The sequence below is a fragment of the Pseudovirgaria hyperparasitica genome (genome assembly GCF_010093815.1).
Source record: "Pseudovirgaria hyperparasitica strain CBS 121739 unplaced genomic scaffold EJ05scaffold_6, whole genome shotgun sequence".
NCBI lineage: Eukaryota > Fungi > Ascomycota > Dothideomycetes > Acrospermales > Acrospermaceae > Pseudovirgaria > Pseudovirgaria hyperparasitica.
The window spans coordinates 1,379,518-1,397,504 of record NW_022985554.1 but is presented as its reverse complement, the minus strand read 5'-3'; the positions used below and the strand labels follow the sequence as shown (position 1 = coordinate 1,397,504).

The following is a 17,987-nucleotide window of genomic DNA, read 5'->3' as shown; positions in this document are numbered from 1 at the left end:
TAGTGAGTGTCTGGGGAAGCGCCAAACCAAAGCAAACGAAAGCAAACCATACCGGGAGAGGAAAAGGCGCACAGCTGTCGAGACAGTGACATGTATGACATTTGATAAAATTTTAGTAGAATTTGAGCATGAGAAGCATTCCTAGCAGCCTCCAAAGCTCGATGGAGATGCCATATAAAACAATTCAACCCCTTCGAGCGTAAACACTTGAGACGGGGACTTATCAGGCATCATGTCCAGTCTCCATGTCCCCACGGCCTCTCCGCCCGGCAAAGATAGATAGTTGGTATTAATAGTAGAAACAAAAACAGAAACAGAAACAGAAACAGAAGTAGACCGCATGTCAGTCCGTGCCAGTCTACCCACGTCTCAGACTCTCTCCGCTCTACCAAAATACGAATACGCCACCCACGTGATGACAATGGGCTTTACATGCTCTCAGTTCATCAAGAGCGACGATAAGTACAGGCGGGTAAGTAGGACTTGTCCATGTTATTGTCCGAAACAGTCCAACTCAGCACTGGGTTGCTTTTCACTTCACTGTCACCGTGTCGCCGTGTCGTCGAAAGTGAGAAGCTTCTGAACAGGGGCCAATGGTTTGTGTATCAGATAATAGTGTGCGAGTACAGCCGTGACACTTTTTGTCTCCAAAGGTCTGAAACGGCCTGTGACGCTATCTGGACAATAGATATCAGATTGAACCCTGACTATCAGAGAGAACTTGCTCCAGCCTGGAGAATGCACTCTATCGCACATCCCAGTACACGAGCTGCGAGACACTTGCTGCACAATCTGGTAACTGGGAAAAAGAAGACAGTCACGGGCGTGCATAGGGCGAGACCTGGCCACAAGCACACAGCCTGGTCCCTGGTGTTGAATGCAGGGCGCGACGAGCGGTCTATTGGCCTTTGCAGCAGCGGAATCCTCCTGCAGACGTCATGCTTTTTTGTCCGTGTCGCCCGAGATGAAAGATGAAAGCGATCTGCTCGGAACGTGCGCTGCTAAGAGATCATTTAGTGGCCAGAGTCGACAGTACTGGCCCTTCTGGTGTGTATAATAGTTCGAGGTATGTTGCACATTCAGAAGCAATAATGAACTTCTGTCTCCACCAAATCAACAAATTAGGTCGCGGAAGTCCCCAGATAGGCTCCGATCACAGCCAGGAACAAGCCGGACAGTGGACTGATGACACGAGACGCGTCTTGTCCTGTCCCGTCTTGGGCGCGAATCGACGTGAAGTGATGGTGTTCCAGGAGAGACAGAGCGACGACAGCCAACGCAGGAATAGATGAGACTGTCACGAAACAATCTCGGAGTGTTCTGTGGTAAGTCAGCTGTGCCTGAAGTGAATCAGGCGTCTACATACTAATATTATAATTAGTACAATGATAAAATGATGATAATAATAATGGTAAATAGTGTTAAGGGCGGTTCTGGGCGGTGGGTCCGCCCCGAGTGCCCGGCAGCCCCCAAGCGCCAAAGTTCCCTGACTTCCGCGTGCCACATCCGCTCATCCAATTCATTGAATGCTCCCTCCTTTCCGTCTACACTCTACATTCCTCAACCTCGTCGTCGTCGTCGTCTTCGTCGGCGTCTCTTTTTCCAACAGACAGCTTAGTACTGTCGCCTTCACTCGTTCTCACGCCCATTCATACGTCCAAGTCTGTCGCTATTGTACCGCTCTCGTAATCGAACATTCCGCCGCATCCGCGGTGATGACCAGACCCCGACTCACCCTGTCTCCACCCTCGCTACAAAACACTTCGTAACAAAGAAATCAATTTAATACCTATACACCATGAAGAACCTCATCCTGGCCATCTTGGCCACCACAATCGTCGCTCAAAGCACCGAAAAGATCATTCCCTTCTCGTCCCTCCCGGCCTGTGCCGCAACTTGCCCCGAACTGAACGCTGCCAACGACGTCTGCGTTCCGCCTGCTGTCCCCGCCGGCAATACCGACTCATATAGAACATGCGTGTGCAATTCAGATCGCCTGGCTGCATTGATCACGAACCCAAAGGCTGTTTGCGCCAGCGTGTGCACGACCGATTCCGACTTCCAAGCGATTCAGTCCGGATACAACACACTGTGTGGGAGAAACTCTGATACGGGCACAAATAATCCTGGCGCTACGTCTGCCAATGCTGGAGCAGCTTCAACGAACTCTCCCTCGCCAAATTCGACTCAAAATAATGAGGATAAGTCATGGTAAACCAAGGCCGTCCTTATGATTGTGTGCTTGTGGCTAATCACTCTCATCTAGGATATCGACGCATTGGGGGTGGATCATCTTCGCCGTCGTACTCGTTGTTGCCATGGTTGGAGGTGGTTTTGGGGGAGCATGGCTCAAGCGACGCCATCGCAGACGCGTCGATGCAAGGAACGCAAACGTCGCATCCACAGACAACGTACCACATCAAGCAGAAATGAACACCAGCGCAACAATGCCTGTAGCTACTGCACCAGCCATGACTCAAGTTCTTGGGAATCGGGGGATGGACTCGGGCATCGCGCCTCCTCGAAGGGCCTTCACCGGACGCTCGACGCGTTCTCGATCGTCTACTGTGACCAGCAACCACAACGGTACTGGGCCTGTGGTGTGGGGGCCACACCAGAACATGGCTGCAACGAATGATTACAGCAACGTTGTGCCTCCGGGTACGGCGTACAGCGGCGTACACGACATGCCTGAGCGCAATTACAACCCCACAATTTCGAAGAGCGCCCGGAGCAGCAGTGTATATAACGACGTAAACACTGCTCCGATCCCAAGTGCAAGCCCAGGCCCGCCATCTCCTGTCGACGAAGTGCCATCACCACCGCGACACACTGACGGAGCCGGCGCTCAACGAATACGAGAGATGCGAAGCAATGAGAGTCTAGAGAGGCGAGGAACACCGACCAGCGTACGAGAGAACCTGTCACGCACAGGAACGCCAGTAGGTGGTAAGCTACGCAAGCAGTAATGAAGAGTGGTACGCGCCAGAGAGTGTGCCACAGCATCTAATCCTTTGCTAAAATCACATCACGTTTGAATATTTCTTGAGATTTATCCTTAATGAGAGCCTGGTCGAGAGCCGCCGGGGCAGTAAATAGCTGCCAATCCTACCACCCGATACAGGTGCTTTTTCTTCTCTTTTGTTCTCCACAGCAGGCACCAGCAGCAGCAGCACATCTTTTTCATAATGTATGATCTATGTAGTGCTCGGCGGGAGAGATAGAGAGAAATGTATATGGAGAATACTGGGATTTGAGGCGGGGAGTCCGGAACGAACGAGAGAGAGAAATACCGGGTCATAGCTGCCCTTTGAACATCATCATTATCATCATCATCAGCATATTGGTCCCTCCTACCGTTATCTATTGTCACGCATACCTGATGCCCCCATCACCAGCTTTTTTTCTCTTGTTCTCTGTACATATAGATACATATATATACCTGGCAGTTCCATCGATCCGTGATTGAGTATTGTGTGGCGTATTGTGGCGTATCATGGCGTATCATGGCGCATTGCGGCGTACTGTGGCGTATTGTGGCGTATTGTGCCTCTTAAATCGTGGCGCGTTGTGCCATGGGCGTGTCGATACGTTGCACTTGTCAATGTCTATGTATATGCTAGCTTTGGCTTCTTCTTCCTGCTCTGACATCGTTGCTGGTCTTTCTATATCGCTCTCTATATGCAAATTGGATGATAGGGATATCATACCTGTAGGCCCGCGAGAGATAGGGAGATCTTTAGCATTCGGATCCGCGTCCTCTCTAATTTAGCCTTGATCAACCACAGCGCGGGATCTTGGTAGCCGGCGAACATTCGCTGATTTGACCACATGTGCATTCCAAATAGATCGTCAACATCATTGTGCCATAACGAAGCCCCAAGTCCCATACGATGTCTCCTTTGAAGTCTCAGTCTGGCGTCAACAGTAGGCTCCTCAGAAGCTAGCGTCACTCGCTGGGCAAGACCCTCCACAACAAATGCCAACTTATGCCCCAAAATCTGATATGCCTCGGCACCGTCTGTCCATCGCATCATACACTAATATAGCTCCACAGCCAAAACCCTTTGACATGAATATACAAAAAGCCTGAAACCATCACTCTCGTTTACCCCCGCCCAAAACCCCACAACCACAAACAACAACCTCCCCATCTCTCCAAAAAAAATGCTCTTCCGCACAATCACCACCACCCTCTCCGCCCTCTCAACCACAGCCCTCAGCCTCCCCACCCCCTCCTCCTCCCCCGACACCATAAACCTATCCCTCCCCTCCAACGGCCGCGCCGTCGAGCAAGGCATCTACAACATCGACCGCGAAACCCGCACCCTCAACACCGCCGTCCTCGCCTACACCCCCACCTCATCCATCGACCCCATCCTCCACGGCTGGGCCGAAATCGACCGCGTAAACCGCATCGCCTACGACGCCGCAAAGACCTCCGGCGCCTTCACACAGCCCGAGAGCGCCGCCATTGCCACCGCTGTCACGCGCTCCGTCGGCGTCAGCATCCCCGTCTTGGTTGCGAATGTCAAGGCCAAGAAGGCGGAGTTCCGGGCTGCTGGGTATGATAATTCGATTTTGAGTGCGCTGAATTTGATTCTGTTTGATCATGATTCGTTTAGTGCGGCGACGGGGTTGCGGTTGACGGTTGATGCGTTGCCGGAGGCTGGGGCGGGGGCCGTGGAGGTTGATTTGGCGTGGAGGGATGGGGTTGCGTTTTATGCGGATTCGGCGGCGTGAGTGGCTGGGTGGGTGTGTGTATGTTGTGGTTGTGGTTGTGTATATTGTTTATATCACATACTCTCCTGTGCTAACAGTGCTTGTCGTTCGTCCGTACGTATCATAGAACTTGCAACGGCGGATCTGCGTCTTCGAGTTGACGTTGGGATAGAAAATAAAGATTCTAGGCTCACGACACTGTACTATCTGCTTTCGTCCAGTCATGTCAAATAAGTCTCCTGTCGAGTCTGATGGACCTTTGATGTATCATCAGTATCACAAGATCTAGTACACAGAGCTCCAACATTATTCACTCACCATGGCTAGACGAGCAGCAGTCTCAGATGTAGCCCCTGTGATAGACTGCTAAGAGGTCTTGCGGTGTCATTCAGACGTGAGTGCTGTCATCTTCTTACTTAATCCCCTTCTGGCCACCACGGTCTCTAGAGAATGTCCAGTACAATCGCACTCCGTGCCTGACTGGCAACCATGTTTCTCGTTATCGATATTTTCAGAGTCACATCCTATGAAGAGAGAGGAAATATATATATACTTGTGCAAGTACAGGCTACATGTGTAATCAGAGTTGATATCGAGAGCTGAGGAGTGACATTCAGACTAACCAGGATAGGCTAGCATGTATCACTAGCGTCTCCAGTCTAGTCTTAAACGGCTAGCAGCCCCTCCCGGCCAATAATAGCAACGACGTACGCGTCGTATTCATATCTCTCTTCTCTTCGGCCTTACGCTTCTTCTTTCACTCACTTCGTCCGGCAATATCATCTCAGAATTTCCAATCGCAAGTCTCAAGTCGTACTACAGTCCCGGGAGCGGTCTTAGCCTGCCTGCCAAATCCATCCCGCTGCTTAGTGTCGAGAGTGTCTATCAATCATGCCACGCCGAACCCATACCAAGTCAAGGCATGGCTGCAAGGACTGCAAGCGGCGTCATATCAAGGTCAGCAGTATGCCCCTTTTTGCGTCGCTATTGGATCTATAGTGCTTGTGTTGCTGAAAACGATATGCTTTGGGGCTGGTTCTGGGTTGTACCGGTTACCTGTTCCCCTGTTGACTTGGGCCTCGTCCATATATATATATACATCATGCTATCAGCGTCAAAGACCGAACAGGCTATTATGCCAAAACCCGCCTCGAGACTGACAAACCGCCATACAGTGCGACGAGACCCAGCCAGCATGCAACAACTGCCAGCATGCCCGCATTACTTGTACTTATATCAGATTCACCCCTGCATCCAACTCCACCACCACTACCACTACCACTACTACTACCACCAAGGCCACTGCCACTTCCGCCTCGCCCTCGGCAACCACACTGACTCCACCATCCGAAAACGTCCTCTCGCCCCATAATGACAGCTCCAACGCCTCGCCGGACCTTCAAATCGACCATCTGCACCTGCTGAGTCACTTCCTCCTCGAGGCGGGGCCTCAGTCTGGCATGGGCGTGTACCTCGTCGACACAGAAGTCTACAAGCTATTCATGGCCAAGGCAACATCAGCGCCATATCTCATGTACGAGGTGCTTGCGTTCGCAGCACTGCACCTGAGCCGCTCCGGCAGCGCCTCCCAGAGCAAGCACTACCGCAGCGAGGCCGTCCGTCTCCAAACCCAAGCACTCGCCGCCTTCCAGGACTCGGTCGCGGCAGCAGACAGCCGCGAAGGCGTGTCGATGCTGCTCTTCGCCTCGCTGCTGAGCAACCACACGCTGGCCGACATCGTGCGCCCGGACCGGGTGGAGTCGGACGTAGACATGGACATGGACAACCTCGCCACGCCCGATTTCCTGGACAAGTTCATCGACTACATGAATGTGCACCGCGGCGTGCGCGCCATCGCCGGTACGTCCTGGGACGACATCTCCACGAGCGAACTCGCGCCGCTCATCGCGCGGGCGACGGCAGAACTGAGCACAGGGGAAAACTCACCGGGCGGCGAGACGGCGTTCCTGGACCCTCTGTGGGGCTTGCCGGACGCCTCTGGGGACTTGGACGAGAGCGCGCGCACGGCGCTCAAGGAGGCCATCCGTAACCTCCATCTCGTCGCCGTGGCAGAGAAGCACTACCAGGCGCGCAAGGCGACCGATGCCGAAGGCGTGAAGTCGTCCCCCTCGTCATCGTCCTCATCGTCGTATTCGCAGCGGAGCATGCTCTTCAACTGGCCCGCGCTTCTCACGGACGAATACTCCGCCCTCCTCACGCAGCGTAATGCGCAGGCGCTCGTCGTGCTTGCGCACTATGCCGCGCTCCTGCACCCGTACTCGGATGTGTGGATTGTGGGAGATGCTGGCAGGATGCTGGTGCGGCCTATTGCTGACAGATTGGGCCCCTCGTGGGTGTCTTGGCTGGACTGGCCGCTTGCTGTTGTGGGATCTGTGACTTGAACAGGCGTATTTATTACGGGACTTTTTTGGTCTCGATCGAAGTGGATATGTCGATCCAACGACGCGAGGAAGGGGATCCTCCTGAATACCCTCGCCGCCGTACAACCTTCCTAGGCAGGCCAGGCCGGTAACACCACCCGGCGACCCAGAGCGGGAGGGAGAAGGACACGAATGATGTAATATCTGCCCCTCCCCTTCTCCTTCCCGTCTCCTCCAACAACCAGCGTGGACACCACCCTCCCACCGCGCTGGAGTCTGTGTTTCGGGACGTTCTAGACGTCCTGGTGAGAAAACAAGAAAATAAGGACGAAGTCAGTAAGGAGAGACTCAAGCAGACGAGCATGTAGATACAGTGCCTCTCACTTTGCTCTGCGCAGACTATCATGTAAGAAGGCATTCGTGAGAACTAGACCAAACACCAACACCAACATCATGCTTTTGAATACAAATACAATTTTTAATTATGCATAGAATGAGGCAGGAAGGAGCGACGCGAGTTCGGGTTAGGAAAGAGTGGTCGTTGATGTATTAAATGTATCGTATAGTATAGTACAGCGGTGTACAGTATAGTACGGTACGCTATATTATATCACATTATACTCGCAACGAGCATACTAGATACCACCTATTAACACCTCCATCAAACCCATCAAACACATGCATTACACCCACCAAATCCATTCATTCCCTCCATCTGCCACTCCCTAATGAATAGCAACACAGTATACCTAGTATAACATACTACAACAACTAAGCTATATAACCACCTAGCATACCATACAAATCAAGCCACAAGTCACGTTCTACCCCACCCTTTTTTCTCTTCACCCCGCATTCTTCTCACCCTCTCTCTCTCTCTCTCTCTTTCCTCTCTTTCCTCTCTTTTCTCCTCTTTTATTCTTTTTTTTTTCTTTTGTATTCGAAGGGTATGCATGGTGTGGATGGATATAGATCGAGATTGCAGATTGTGGATTGGGGCTAGGGCCGTGATTTTAGATGGGGGTTTAGGGATGGAGATGGAGATGGAGATGGAGATATATGTGGATGTGCCAAGTGCATTTGAAGATGTGGGTAGTAGGGTTATAGATTAGGCAATCGGGCATTTGGATATGCATGACTTTAGGTGGAAAGGGAAAGGGGGGGGGACGAGAATATATCATTAGTACACACACACACACACACGCACACGAAAACCTCATCAAATTCCTGATTTCGACACATCACTAACATATCATATCCAATCTACAGGACCAGACAGGATAGGCCAGGACAGGACACAAACACTCTCTCAAGCCGTCAAGCCCTTGAGCCCTCAAGCCTTCATGCCTCTTAAGCCCTCAAGCCTTCATGCCTCTTAAGCCCTCAAAGCCCGCAAAGCCTACACCCATACACACCCTCCACCCAGACAGAAATTTATAATCATCATCATTACACCAAGACCCCTTTCTCTCTCTCCAAAGCACCGAATCCAGAAAAAATTAAAATTAAGAACACCAACGCCATCAACTGCGAAAGCATAGTATATTCTGGGTTTAGGTTCGTTGAGGTCCCGCGGATAGAAGGAAGGGGGTTGCAGGGTTGGGGGGAAGAAAGAGGGTGCGATCGCTGTTATGCAATTGGATATCATATTTGTATGCCATTCATTAGATGACTGCCCGTGCCGAGCCCAGTAAACCAAAACGCCATTGCGCCGGGGAGGAGGGGGAAGCAGGATAGGAAGAAGAAGAAGAAGAAGAAGGATTGCGGCTTCAACGAGTGAAGTTGGCCTACGGGATCCCGGGCGGCTTCGTTAACCGATTAGTCGTGCTGATGCGCTTCTGAAGCTTGCCGTCCGACCTAGACCGGTCGTTACTTGGTTGTGGTAAGGGAGGGAGAGCGGTATATTGCTCGTCTGCGCCATCTGTGACGGGCAGCGGCGGCGGGATGCCTGATCGCTGGCCTTTCTTTTGTTCCAGGTATAGTTTTGCAGATGGTGAGAGGGGAAAGGGAGAGTCTTCTACGGGGATTTCGAACCCGTTCTGAAGCAGTAGCTCAGCAACAGTGAAGAGCTTCCGTATCGAGTTTGATAGCCGATTTATGGCCGGGTTGGGCGAGTGAAGGGGTGACGCAGTGGCGGCAGGAGAGGCAGGATCGGCAGCGGCTAGGGCCAGATAGACTACAGATGTCTTTCGGGATGGGTCGACTGCCTCTTTTCGAAACTTGATGGCTGCCGTCACCTCCGCATTTTCATCCGTGTCCGTCGATTTGGGGACAGCGAGAGCGTACACAACCCCTTGGAGGTCGTTCTTCTTGACCGCCATGACGAGTGGCTCGACTGGAGAATGGACGTGAGGCATTGCTTCGGGTAACTTTCGAACAAATGCCTTCTTCTTGTATTTGGCAATGATGAACTGCTTCCTTTGTTCCTCGGTGCAAAAAGGCCCGATCTGTTGCGCCCGGTCAAGTTTGGCTTCCCAAACGTTGTTGCTGTTCCGGTTTCCAATTCTTGTCAAAAGTTCAACCACATCAGGTGTGAATGGGGTCGTATCGAGGGTCAAAGAAGCGATCTTCGACACGTCGCGGCTGAGACCCCTATGTACACCGCTACATTGGAAACATATGATGATACCCAAGTTGAGCGAGACCCAGTCATTCTTGTCTGCAGAACAACAATCTGCACAGTAGAGATTATCTTGATCCGCTTCTCGAAGTTTCTGCAGAAGAGGAGACACAGCTTGGTCCTGTATCGTGGGCCGTGCCAGATTGCCTCCGGTTGTGTTGTATCGTGAGGGTGCATTACTCGACTTTGGAGTCCCGCCCTGGTAAGACATGCGGTTTCCGGAAAGAGAGTAATGCTTGGACGGTTTTCCTGTAAGCGCTGTGGCGATGTTGAGGTTCTGATCGGAACTCCCATCGGGAGCAGGTTTATCTATGTGGGCCTCCAGGGCGTTCTGTATAGCATTTTGGATAGCCCCTATCCATGATTTGACTCCCTCGTCGCTGGTATCTTGATATACGCGAGTGAAGTTTGGAGTCTGCACTTCCAAGCAGAATCGTCGCTCGGCGTTTCGAGCTTCTTGGACTCTGGCAACTCGAAGATCAATCGTCATTTGTAGCTCTGGCGCTACTTTCCAATTTGCGTATTCGAGCAACTTCCCTTGATTGAGTACGATCCAGAACCTAAATGTCGTTAGTAGGCTTGCTTCCTGATAAGCCGTCGGCGATACCTACTTGTGCCATGCTTGCTTGTTGAGACCCTTCGGATCAGCGTGACTTCCAGGACGACTCAGAGCATACAGAACCCCTTCCTTCTCATACGCTGACAGGGTACTACCAGTAGGAGCACTTGGTGTTTGCCCTGGGATTGATGGTACCATAGAAACAGATCTTGGTGTTGCCGTACTCGAGTTGTGAGTTGGATCCTCGCTCAAGGACCTGCTCACCGTAGGCTGTGCTAAGCTAGCGTGATTGCCTAGACTCGGGGATGCAGTTTGCTCGCCGAGTCCCTTGGAATTCACCTCTAGAGCCCGTCGCTTCTCTTCTCGCTGTCGCCTCTGCAGGTCAAATTCGTCGTTCGCCTGCTTGATCTCAAGCCGCAAAGCATCGTGCTGTGGCCTCATTTGCTCAATCTTGTGTGCTGTATCGAGATATTTACTTGTCTGGGCCTCGGCGTACTGAAAGAGATGATGAAAGACTTCTTGATCTTTGCGGCCTCCTTGGAGGTCCTCGATGAACGACGAGTAGTCGAAGCGCTTGAGCTCAAAGTTTTTCTTTTTTGCTTGGTACTTGATGTCCGTTTCGGCCCGCTTTTTCTCTTTTAGAGAGGTCTCGGTCTTTCCCAAATACCAACGAACCCACGCATTGTATTCCTTTTCCTTTTCATCAAAGTCTTTTCGGCGGGCGTCCGCACCTTTGATGTCTATGTTATAAAGTTTGGTGATTGGGTCTATAATGTGATTTTTCATCTGCACGGTGGTTGACCGCTCGTAGGACAAAAGATCCTTTGCAGTCTTGTCGAAGAAGAGGTTGATGTTCGGTAGCGCATTGGAACCGTTCGCCGCAAAGGTCTCCCGTAGAGCGTCCATGAGCTCTGACATGGCATTGTTCGCCACGACCTTGGTGTCCAATGCCGTCTCCGCTTTCTTGAGAACTTTCTTCCATCGAGCTCGGATGTTGCTGGTTCTCTGCTCGAAATCTCGTTTTGCTGCTTGGAAGAGTAGATCGTTGGGCTCTTGGGAAGCAGGTTCATCACCGGTTCGCGTAGGAGCTGTAGAGTCGGACTTGATTGTGGGTATCGATGGGATGAGTCCGAGATTGTTTTCAGGAATGGCATCAAAAACGGGTGATTGAGGTTCCCGGCCCATTTCTACGTCTGATTCGCTGAGTCGTGAGTCCATTGATTGGTTCGAGGGTAGTCGTAGTCGCTGTGGGGTATTCATTTCGGAAGGGGGTAAGAGGAGATTTGGCGTTCGCGGAAGACGGGTATCTGGTGGTGAATTAAAAGGTGGCAGACGCACACAGAGGCGTGTTCCACTTACTCTGAACCCAAAACGCAAATGTTGCCAGAGTATTCAGGCGATGTGCACGCTGGTCATATTCTACAAACTGGAAGAAGTTAGCAATAGTCGACCATACAATAGGACCCTGAATGCATACACTGCAGCTGTTGCGCCATCCTCCCCCTCTGTCTTCGGTTGGCTTTGGTGGCTTCCACGTCCATGACCATTGTGCTTGCACCGAAGGCGATCCGCCAGTTGTGAAGTCGCCGACCAGCTGGACTTTCGGGTTCTTGTGAAGGTTTGGATCCGCATGGAACTCGACATTGACCAGTTGCTCGAGTTCTCGAGTACCCGACGTGCAAATGTATGTGAGATTGCTAACGTTTGTATCGATGGGTACAATTGCAGGGTTGTCAGTGCCATTCGTGGCAGCTGGAGTATTGCTGAATGCCGTACTTTGTCTTAGTACGAATGTAAAGGTAAAAGTGAGCGTGTCGTCGTTGGAAAGCCGTAAGAGAAACGCGGGTGGGCCGCTAGATAGTGCACTTTCTGGATCCTAATATAATTCAGCTGGAGCTCGTCGCTCAGTGACTGGCTGAGTCGCAGCGTACCTGTACATATTCTACAATGGAGTCGTCGCCGATATCTCTCTTTACATTGAATCTACTTGCAGGGAAGGCATTTGGCGTAACATTGAGGAGAGTTCGCGAGGAGTTTGATATAACAACAGATGCTATCGAGACTGAATTGAACATGAGGATTAGTGCGCAAGAACGTCAGTGTTTTGAGTGTACGTACATCTGCTCTGATCTCTAAGTTGAAGCCCCTCTCCATCCCCGGACCTACTGCTAACGTTACCCATCGCGACGCGATGCGAACGCCCTGAGTGCAGTCTCTATGCGACAAAAATGTGTGTATGACTAGTGGCCTTATATGGCGCAACGGCTGCGAGGCTTTTAATCCGTACACGGCCTGCTCCTCGAATGGAGGAGGTGGTGAGACAGCGAACCGACGGTGGTGATGTTGAAGGGTGTGCGAGTGGATGAAGGGGACGAGCGTGATCGGACAAGGGTATGGTGGGAATAGCTGGTGAAGGGCGGATTGGCGACAGCGAGGAGCAGCGCATGTAAGGAGAGCTGCAAGGCACAGGCGAAGATCGAGATCGAAGAGTGGGTGGGTGTGTGTGTGTAGGTGTATTATTATGTATAGGCAGAGGTGGTGCGTGAGGGTAAATAGAGAGAATAAAATGATGAGAGGGGACGCGCCCACGTCCGCTACCTAATTAGCTACTCTGGCCGCATTCGTGTGTTGCTTTAAACAGTGGTAGACCATTCCCAAGGGTCCAAGAGAGAGAGTGTGTGAGTGAGATTAAGAGACAATAAATGTCAGCCAAGGATGTCTTGCAGACGAGTGGGTGGTACTATTATTGCGCAGAAGATATACTCATTGTCTTCCGCCTCCTACTACAGGCAGTGGTCAAAGTGAATAACATTAAGGTCAGGCTGTGTGCCCCCGACGGATCAGCTGCAGCCCCTCGCGCCGTCATCATCATCCTCAGTTGCGGGTGGCGTCTTTACGCCGCATTCATTCATTCTCGCATCTTCAGGGCATAGTCTATTCACTCATTGATTCATTCATTCGATAATAGTAAACAATACACATCCCCGCGCGCAGGTCATATACTCGTAAACACTGCCACGCTCTCTATACATGGCGTACAATCTTATCTCTCAAGTCTCCAACCGTCGGACCAGCTGTTCGTCGGCGCCGCTACACAACCGATAGATTCAGCCCTGTGACATGCGCGTCAACTCTCATGTTCTACCTATGCAGGTGCCTGAGCCTCAGACTCAGACTCAGACTCAGCCTCGTGAATCGACGAAGACGACCACGTACTTCCGTCACATGAGATGTATTGTTAGTCACACACAAGACGACTCTCACATAGCCCTGTATCATCAGACTGGCCTTTCTCTTTGTTCGTTGTCTGTTGCCTGTTGTCTATCGTCCTGTATCCAACCCCGGTTCCTCGTTTCTGATTGGCTGCGGCGTTTCTCCGGTAGATATATACAATGGACAAGGCGAGATGATGGCACGCACGATGCATCGATAATCCGCAGGCAATAATTAGCTTTCACAAGCTTCAGTCATGCCTCTCCTCCCTCACATACAACAGATTCCCCGCATTCTATCGCGGTCCTCATTACGACCGGGCTACTGTCAGAAACGATGGGCCCAAGTACAGGACGTACGCTTTCTTGCGACACAGAACGTCCAAGAACGGACTATAGAGAAATATCGGGATCAGCTTGAACGCAGAGCGAGAGAGTATGTAAGATCATCTATGAGACTCTTGTCATGGAGATGGTACTGGGGCTGATGAATGTGTCGTGCAGGGAGGGCCATGAGTCGATTGAAGGCCTGAAAGATGCCTACAAGGAGAAAATCCAAGAGCTAAGGAAGAAGGCTGCGGTGCCTGGAGCGACAGCGCCACTCGATACCGCGCAAGCTATATCCCCCAAAGCAGACTCAAAACCAGCAGCATCATCTGCACCATCACAAGATACAACGAAAGCCTCGAGCCCAAGAGCGCCATCCTCTTTTCCCAAAGCAAACAGCTCCGTGAAGCCCCTGTCCTCGTACCTCGACCTCGAAAAAATATCCGACCTACCTACATCGCAGATTGAACCTCTATGGCGGCTTCGACATGCCCACAAGGAGCAATCTTTGTCATTTGCAGTGCCCGCAGATACGTGGGGTGCAATCGTAAAGATGGCCCGTCAGCACCCGCAATTCGTCTTGCCACTCCCACGGGAAGTGCCCGTCGAAGATGGTAGTGCTGCTGCGACTGCTGGAGAAGCGCAGGCGTCGAACGCGGCAGCTGAGATCCATTTCATGCAATGGAACTTCCCAACAGAACACGCCGTGACAGTGCTTTTCACGCACCTGGCCGAGTACAAACTACGCGGTGAATACGCAAACGCACATACCACTGTCACATTCCATACCGAGCTCGCGCAAACGAAAGGACTCGTCCTTGGACAGGGGACTGTCATGCAGGGCAGAGGCGTCACTGTAGATGAGGGGAAATGGCTGCTTATGTGCATGCAGAAGTTCTATGGCGTACAAGCCGAGCAACGGGCTGAGCGGAAACGCCTGCTGGAGTCGTTCACTCGCGGCGACAGCACTTTTGAACTGCAAACCCTCTTGGATGAGGCCGAGAGGATCTAAGCTGGATAGCTTGGATGAATGCTGGTTGCTTGACTACCAAGTGCTGGTTATCTTTGCGCCGGGACTATGTAAAAAACATGTACACATCGATAATGATTACCAATCACATACTGTATGTATTTCTGTCTCAGTCGAGAACTCTTGCGCGTGAAGGGCGAACCGACTTCGCCTTTGACAGATTGTACTGTGATAACGGATTTGGTACAACGCAGCGCAAAGTGGACAGGAGCAACAAACGGGTGTGATATAATGATCGTCAGGGCCGGTGCATGACTAAACTAATTAATTATGCATTAAGCTTTGTGGCTCTGATTGGAAGCGAGTTATTAGCCTTAATTCTAAGGTATCAATAATTAAGTTACCCTCAGATTAGATCGTACCGAATCGTAGTGAGCAGCTTAGTCGTCATCGTCGTGACGGGACATTTTTCTTATCTTCTACAACACAGTTCTAATTCTTACTTACTCACATCCAACTGTCTCACACCAATTGCTCGTTCTCATCCACATGCATACTTCGCATCTCCCTGTCAATTCTCTGCATCCTTGTAGAGCTATACACCACTGAACTCGTCCCTTACACTGCACTGTATCATGGCTTGGTCGCAGCTTGAGCCTACTGGGCCTCATCTAACTTATCTGTTTCTCTCACTCTTCCTCATTGCCTATGCCATCTTCTCGGCTTTCATTCGAAACCGTCTGCATCTGTCAGAGCCTCCGCTTGCAACTCTGTTTGGGATAGCGTGTGGTCCTAGGGGACTGGACATTCTGAAGCCTCATGCTTGGAGCTACGGCGATAATGTCGTTCAAGAGCTGACTCGTGTAGTCCTCGGCGTCGAGTGTTTCGCTATTGGCGTGGAGCTTCCGCGTATGTACATGAGGAAGAACATTCGCAGCCTCTCGATGCTCCTTGGCCCGGTCATGGCATATGGATGGCTCATATGTGCTGTTTTTGTGGCGCTGCTCTTTGGAACCGACATTCCTACCGCGCTCACAGTTGCTGCATGCCTCACGCCGACTGATCCAGTTCTGGCTTCCAGTATCCTGGCCCATTCGCAGTTTTCTGAGAGAGTCCCAAAGAGACTGAGACTTCTCCTACAAGCAGAGTCTGGATGCAATGATGGCATCTCATTTCCTTTTCTTTATGTTGGACTCAGTCTTCTTGTTCGATTCACTATCGGCGGTTTCTTCAAGAAGTGGTTGTTGATAAGCATCTTGTACCAGTGCATCTTGGGTGTGATTACAGGTCTCGTGGTTGGCTATATCTTCAACAAAATATTCCACTACGCCCGCAACACATCACTCATTGGTCGCGAGTCGTTTCTGGTCTCCTATCTTCTCCTTGCCCTTTTCAGCGTCGGCCTTGCAAGCACTCTAGGCCTCGACGATTTCCTGGTTGCCTTCAGTGCCGGCATCGCCTTTTCCCGCGACGGCGTCTCCCCGATTCAGGAGTCGCAGCTTTCACAGATCATCGATCTGCTCCTAAACTCCACAATGTTCATCTTTTTCGGGACTATCATCCCTTGGGCGGACTTTACACTGGATCCGATCACTATTCCGCGCCTTTTCGGTCTGCTAGTGCTCGTGCTGCTATTTCGACGTATTCCAGCCGTGCTGGTGCTCAAGCCATGGATTCCAAGCATCAAGACGTGGTGGGAAGCTCTCTTCACCGGCCACTTCGGGCCCATGGGGGTTGGGGCATTGTTCCTGGCCATGGAAGCTCGTGCGCAATTGGAGACGGATTCGTCCGTCCCACTGCCATACCCACCCCACGACTTGCCGGAAGATCAGCAACGGGCGATAGACATTGTCTGGCCGATCATCTGCTTTATTGTGCTTGGCTCGACGATGGTACATGGCTTGTCTACACTAGCCATCTCCTTGGGAGGACACTACGCAAGAAAGGAGGGCGAGAGAGCACCCTTGCTCGGCGGCGAGACGGAACGTCTTGCCGGCATGGCCGACGAGAACGTCACCGACGACGAGTACTAACGTATCGACATGTATGTATGCATATATTCATTCAGCAAAATATAACAATAGACACTCAAATACCCCACCCATCTCTGCACACACACACATCCCTCATCTCTCATAAGCCTGCAAACCACCTCACCCTCACAACATACTCCACGTCCCCATCATAACCCCCAACATCGCCGCCACAATCAACACCAACGTCCAATCACTCCCCACAATCTTCCCTGGCGGACTGTCCAACCCGCCCACCCCGCCAATCCCAAGCACAACCCCAGCCCCGAAAAACTCCTCCTCCGTCTGCGCCGCCACCCGCTCCGTCAGGTTCCCGCACTGCGCATTCAGCCCCTTGTCCACCGTCAGCGCCGGCAGCGCTGCCACGGCGGCGTTGAGAAGCACCCGGTTGGCGTTTGTGCCTTGGCGGGAGAGTTGTAGGTATGCGGTGCGGTATGTGCTGTTGCCGCCTACTGTTGCCAGACGTGCAGTTTGGAGGTAGCTTGTGCAGCGCGTGTCGGGTGTTGCTGAGGCTGCTTGGCGGGGGTGGATGAGTGCTACCGTGTGCTGGTTTGTGGTTTTGCTCGTGGTGGGCGATGCGAGTGTGAGGGTGGGAGCCGAGGAGAGGGCCAGTAGGGTTACGAGGAGGATGAGGAGAAGTGGTGTAGAGGAAGCTTGTTGCTGTAGTCGCGCCATGTTTCGAGCTCGTGATGTCTTTGAGCCTGGTCGTCGTATTACAATAAAATAAGATCAGTGAACCAGTCACTGCACTCAACAGCAACAACGAGCGATAACCCGTTTGAAATCAACAAGCTTTAAAACCAAGGAAGAAAAGACGCCTATTTTCAGAAAAAACAAGAAAAATTAGTAGTAGCAAAGTTCATTCCATCCACCAGCATACATCGCATCGCATAGGCCGGGGCAGGATGAGATATTATACACACATGCATACAATCTCCCCCGTTCTCTAAGCACGCCCCCAAATTCATGCATGCATACACAAACCAAGACTACACGATACAAACCTGCAACACTACTAACACACTATTCGCCGCGTGTGGAGGGCGTGGGTGAGATGGGAAGGGTATGTGTTTGTGTGTGTGTGTGTGTGTGTGTGTGTGTGTGTGTGTGTGTGTGTGTGTGTGTGTGTGTGTGTGTGTGTGTGTGTGTGTGTGTGTGTGTGT

The 17,987-nt window shown here is 51.6% G+C and overlaps 8 protein-coding genes across 8 annotated transcripts; 6 read left to right on the top strand and 2 right to left on the bottom strand.

Annotated features, from left to right (window-relative positions):
• The first annotated feature begins 228 nt into the window (after positions 1-228).
• EJ05DRAFT_341263 (uncharacterized protein) lies at positions 229-1,048 on the top strand. The gene has a single exon (XM_033740919.1). The coding sequence runs from the start codon at positions 490-492 to the stop codon at positions 973-975; it is 486 nt and encodes a 161-aa protein (XP_033601761.1). The 5' UTR covers positions 229-489; the 3' UTR covers positions 976-1,048.
• A 534-nt stretch (positions 1,049-1,582) lies between these two features.
• Positions 1,583-3,452, top strand: EJ05DRAFT_537604 (uncharacterized protein). Its single transcript, XM_033749399.1, has 2 exons — positions 1,583-2,211; positions 2,267-3,452. The coding sequence occupies exons 1-2, from the start codon at positions 1,799-1,801 to the stop codon at positions 2,967-2,969; spliced, it is 1,116 nt and encodes a 371-aa protein (XP_033601760.1). The 5' UTR covers positions 1,583-1,798; the 3' UTR covers positions 2,970-3,452.
• A 715-nt stretch (positions 3,453-4,167) lies between these two features.
• On the top strand, positions 4,168-4,894 carry EJ05DRAFT_527509 (uncharacterized protein; the record flags this gene model as incomplete). Its single annotated transcript, XM_033748890.1, has 1 exon — positions 4,168-4,894. One exon carries the CDS (start codon positions 4,168-4,170, stop codon positions 4,741-4,743), a length of 576 nt encoding a protein of 191 aa, XP_033601759.1. The 3' UTR covers positions 4,744-4,894.
• Positions 4,895-5,613: 719 nt separating this feature from the next.
• EJ05DRAFT_499720 (uncharacterized protein) lies at positions 5,614-7,124 on the top strand (the record flags this gene model as incomplete). The annotated part of the gene is made up of 2 exons (XM_033746890.1): positions 5,614-5,679; positions 5,898-7,124. The coding sequence occupies 2 exons, from the start codon at positions 5,614-5,616 to the stop codon at positions 7,122-7,124; spliced, it is 1,293 nt and encodes a 430-aa protein (XP_033601758.1).
• Positions 7,125-8,890: 1,766 nt separating this feature from the next.
• Positions 8,891-12,464, bottom strand: EJ05DRAFT_492643 (ArfGap-domain-containing protein; the record flags this gene model as incomplete). The annotated part of the gene is made up of 6 exons (XM_033746047.1): positions 8,891-10,283; positions 10,335-11,589; positions 11,642-11,708; positions 11,760-12,158; positions 12,214-12,344; positions 12,401-12,464. The coding sequence occupies 6 exons, from the start codon at positions 12,462-12,464 to the stop codon at positions 8,891-8,893; spliced, it is 3,309 nt and encodes a 1,102-aa protein (XP_033601757.1).
• Positions 12,465-13,751: 1,287 nt separating this feature from the next.
• Positions 13,752-15,199, top strand: EJ05DRAFT_537601 (ATP11-domain-containing protein; the record flags this gene model as incomplete). The annotated part of the gene is made up of 2 exons (XM_033749398.1): positions 13,752-13,930; positions 13,999-15,199. The coding sequence occupies 2 exons, from the start codon at positions 13,752-13,754 to the stop codon at positions 14,831-14,833; spliced, it is 1,014 nt and encodes a 337-aa protein (XP_033601756.1). The 3' UTR covers positions 14,834-15,199.
• Positions 15,200-15,241: 42 nt separating this feature from the next.
• EJ05DRAFT_475524 (Na(+)/H(+) antiporter 2) lies at positions 15,242-16,871 on the top strand. Its single transcript, XM_033743819.1, has one exon. It carries the CDS (start codon positions 15,427-15,429, stop codon positions 16,822-16,824), a length of 1,398 nt encoding a protein of 465 aa, XP_033601755.1. The 5' UTR covers positions 15,242-15,426; the 3' UTR covers positions 16,825-16,871.
• EJ05DRAFT_475523 (uncharacterized protein) lies at positions 16,832-17,950 on the bottom strand. The gene has a single exon (XM_033743818.1). It carries the CDS (start codon positions 17,497-17,499, stop codon positions 16,951-16,953), a length of 549 nt encoding a protein of 182 aa, XP_033601754.1. The 5' UTR covers positions 17,500-17,950; the 3' UTR covers positions 16,832-16,950.
• Positions 17,951-17,987: the final 37 nt, after the last annotated feature.

Bases quoted from the DNA above. Each gene is read 5' to 3' on its own strand.
- EJ05DRAFT_341263 (XM_033740919.1), top strand. From the start codon at position 490: ATGTTATTGTCCGAAACAGTCCAACTCAGCACTGGGTTGCTTTTCACT.
- EJ05DRAFT_537604 (XM_033749399.1), top strand. From the start codon at position 1,799: ATGAAGAACCTCATCCTGGCCATCTTGGCCACCACAATCGTCGCTCAA. The intron at 2,212-2,266 runs GTAAACCAAGGC...ACTCTCATCTAG, and splicing joins AATAATGAGGATAAGTCATG to GATATCGACGCATTGGGGGT.
- EJ05DRAFT_475524 (XM_033743819.1), top strand. From the start codon at position 15,427: ATGGCTTGGTCGCAGCTTGAGCCTACTGGGCCTCATCTAACTTATCTG.
- EJ05DRAFT_475523 (XM_033743818.1), bottom strand. From the start codon at position 17,499: ATGGCGCGACTACAGCAACAAGCTTCCTCTACACCACTTCTCCTCATC.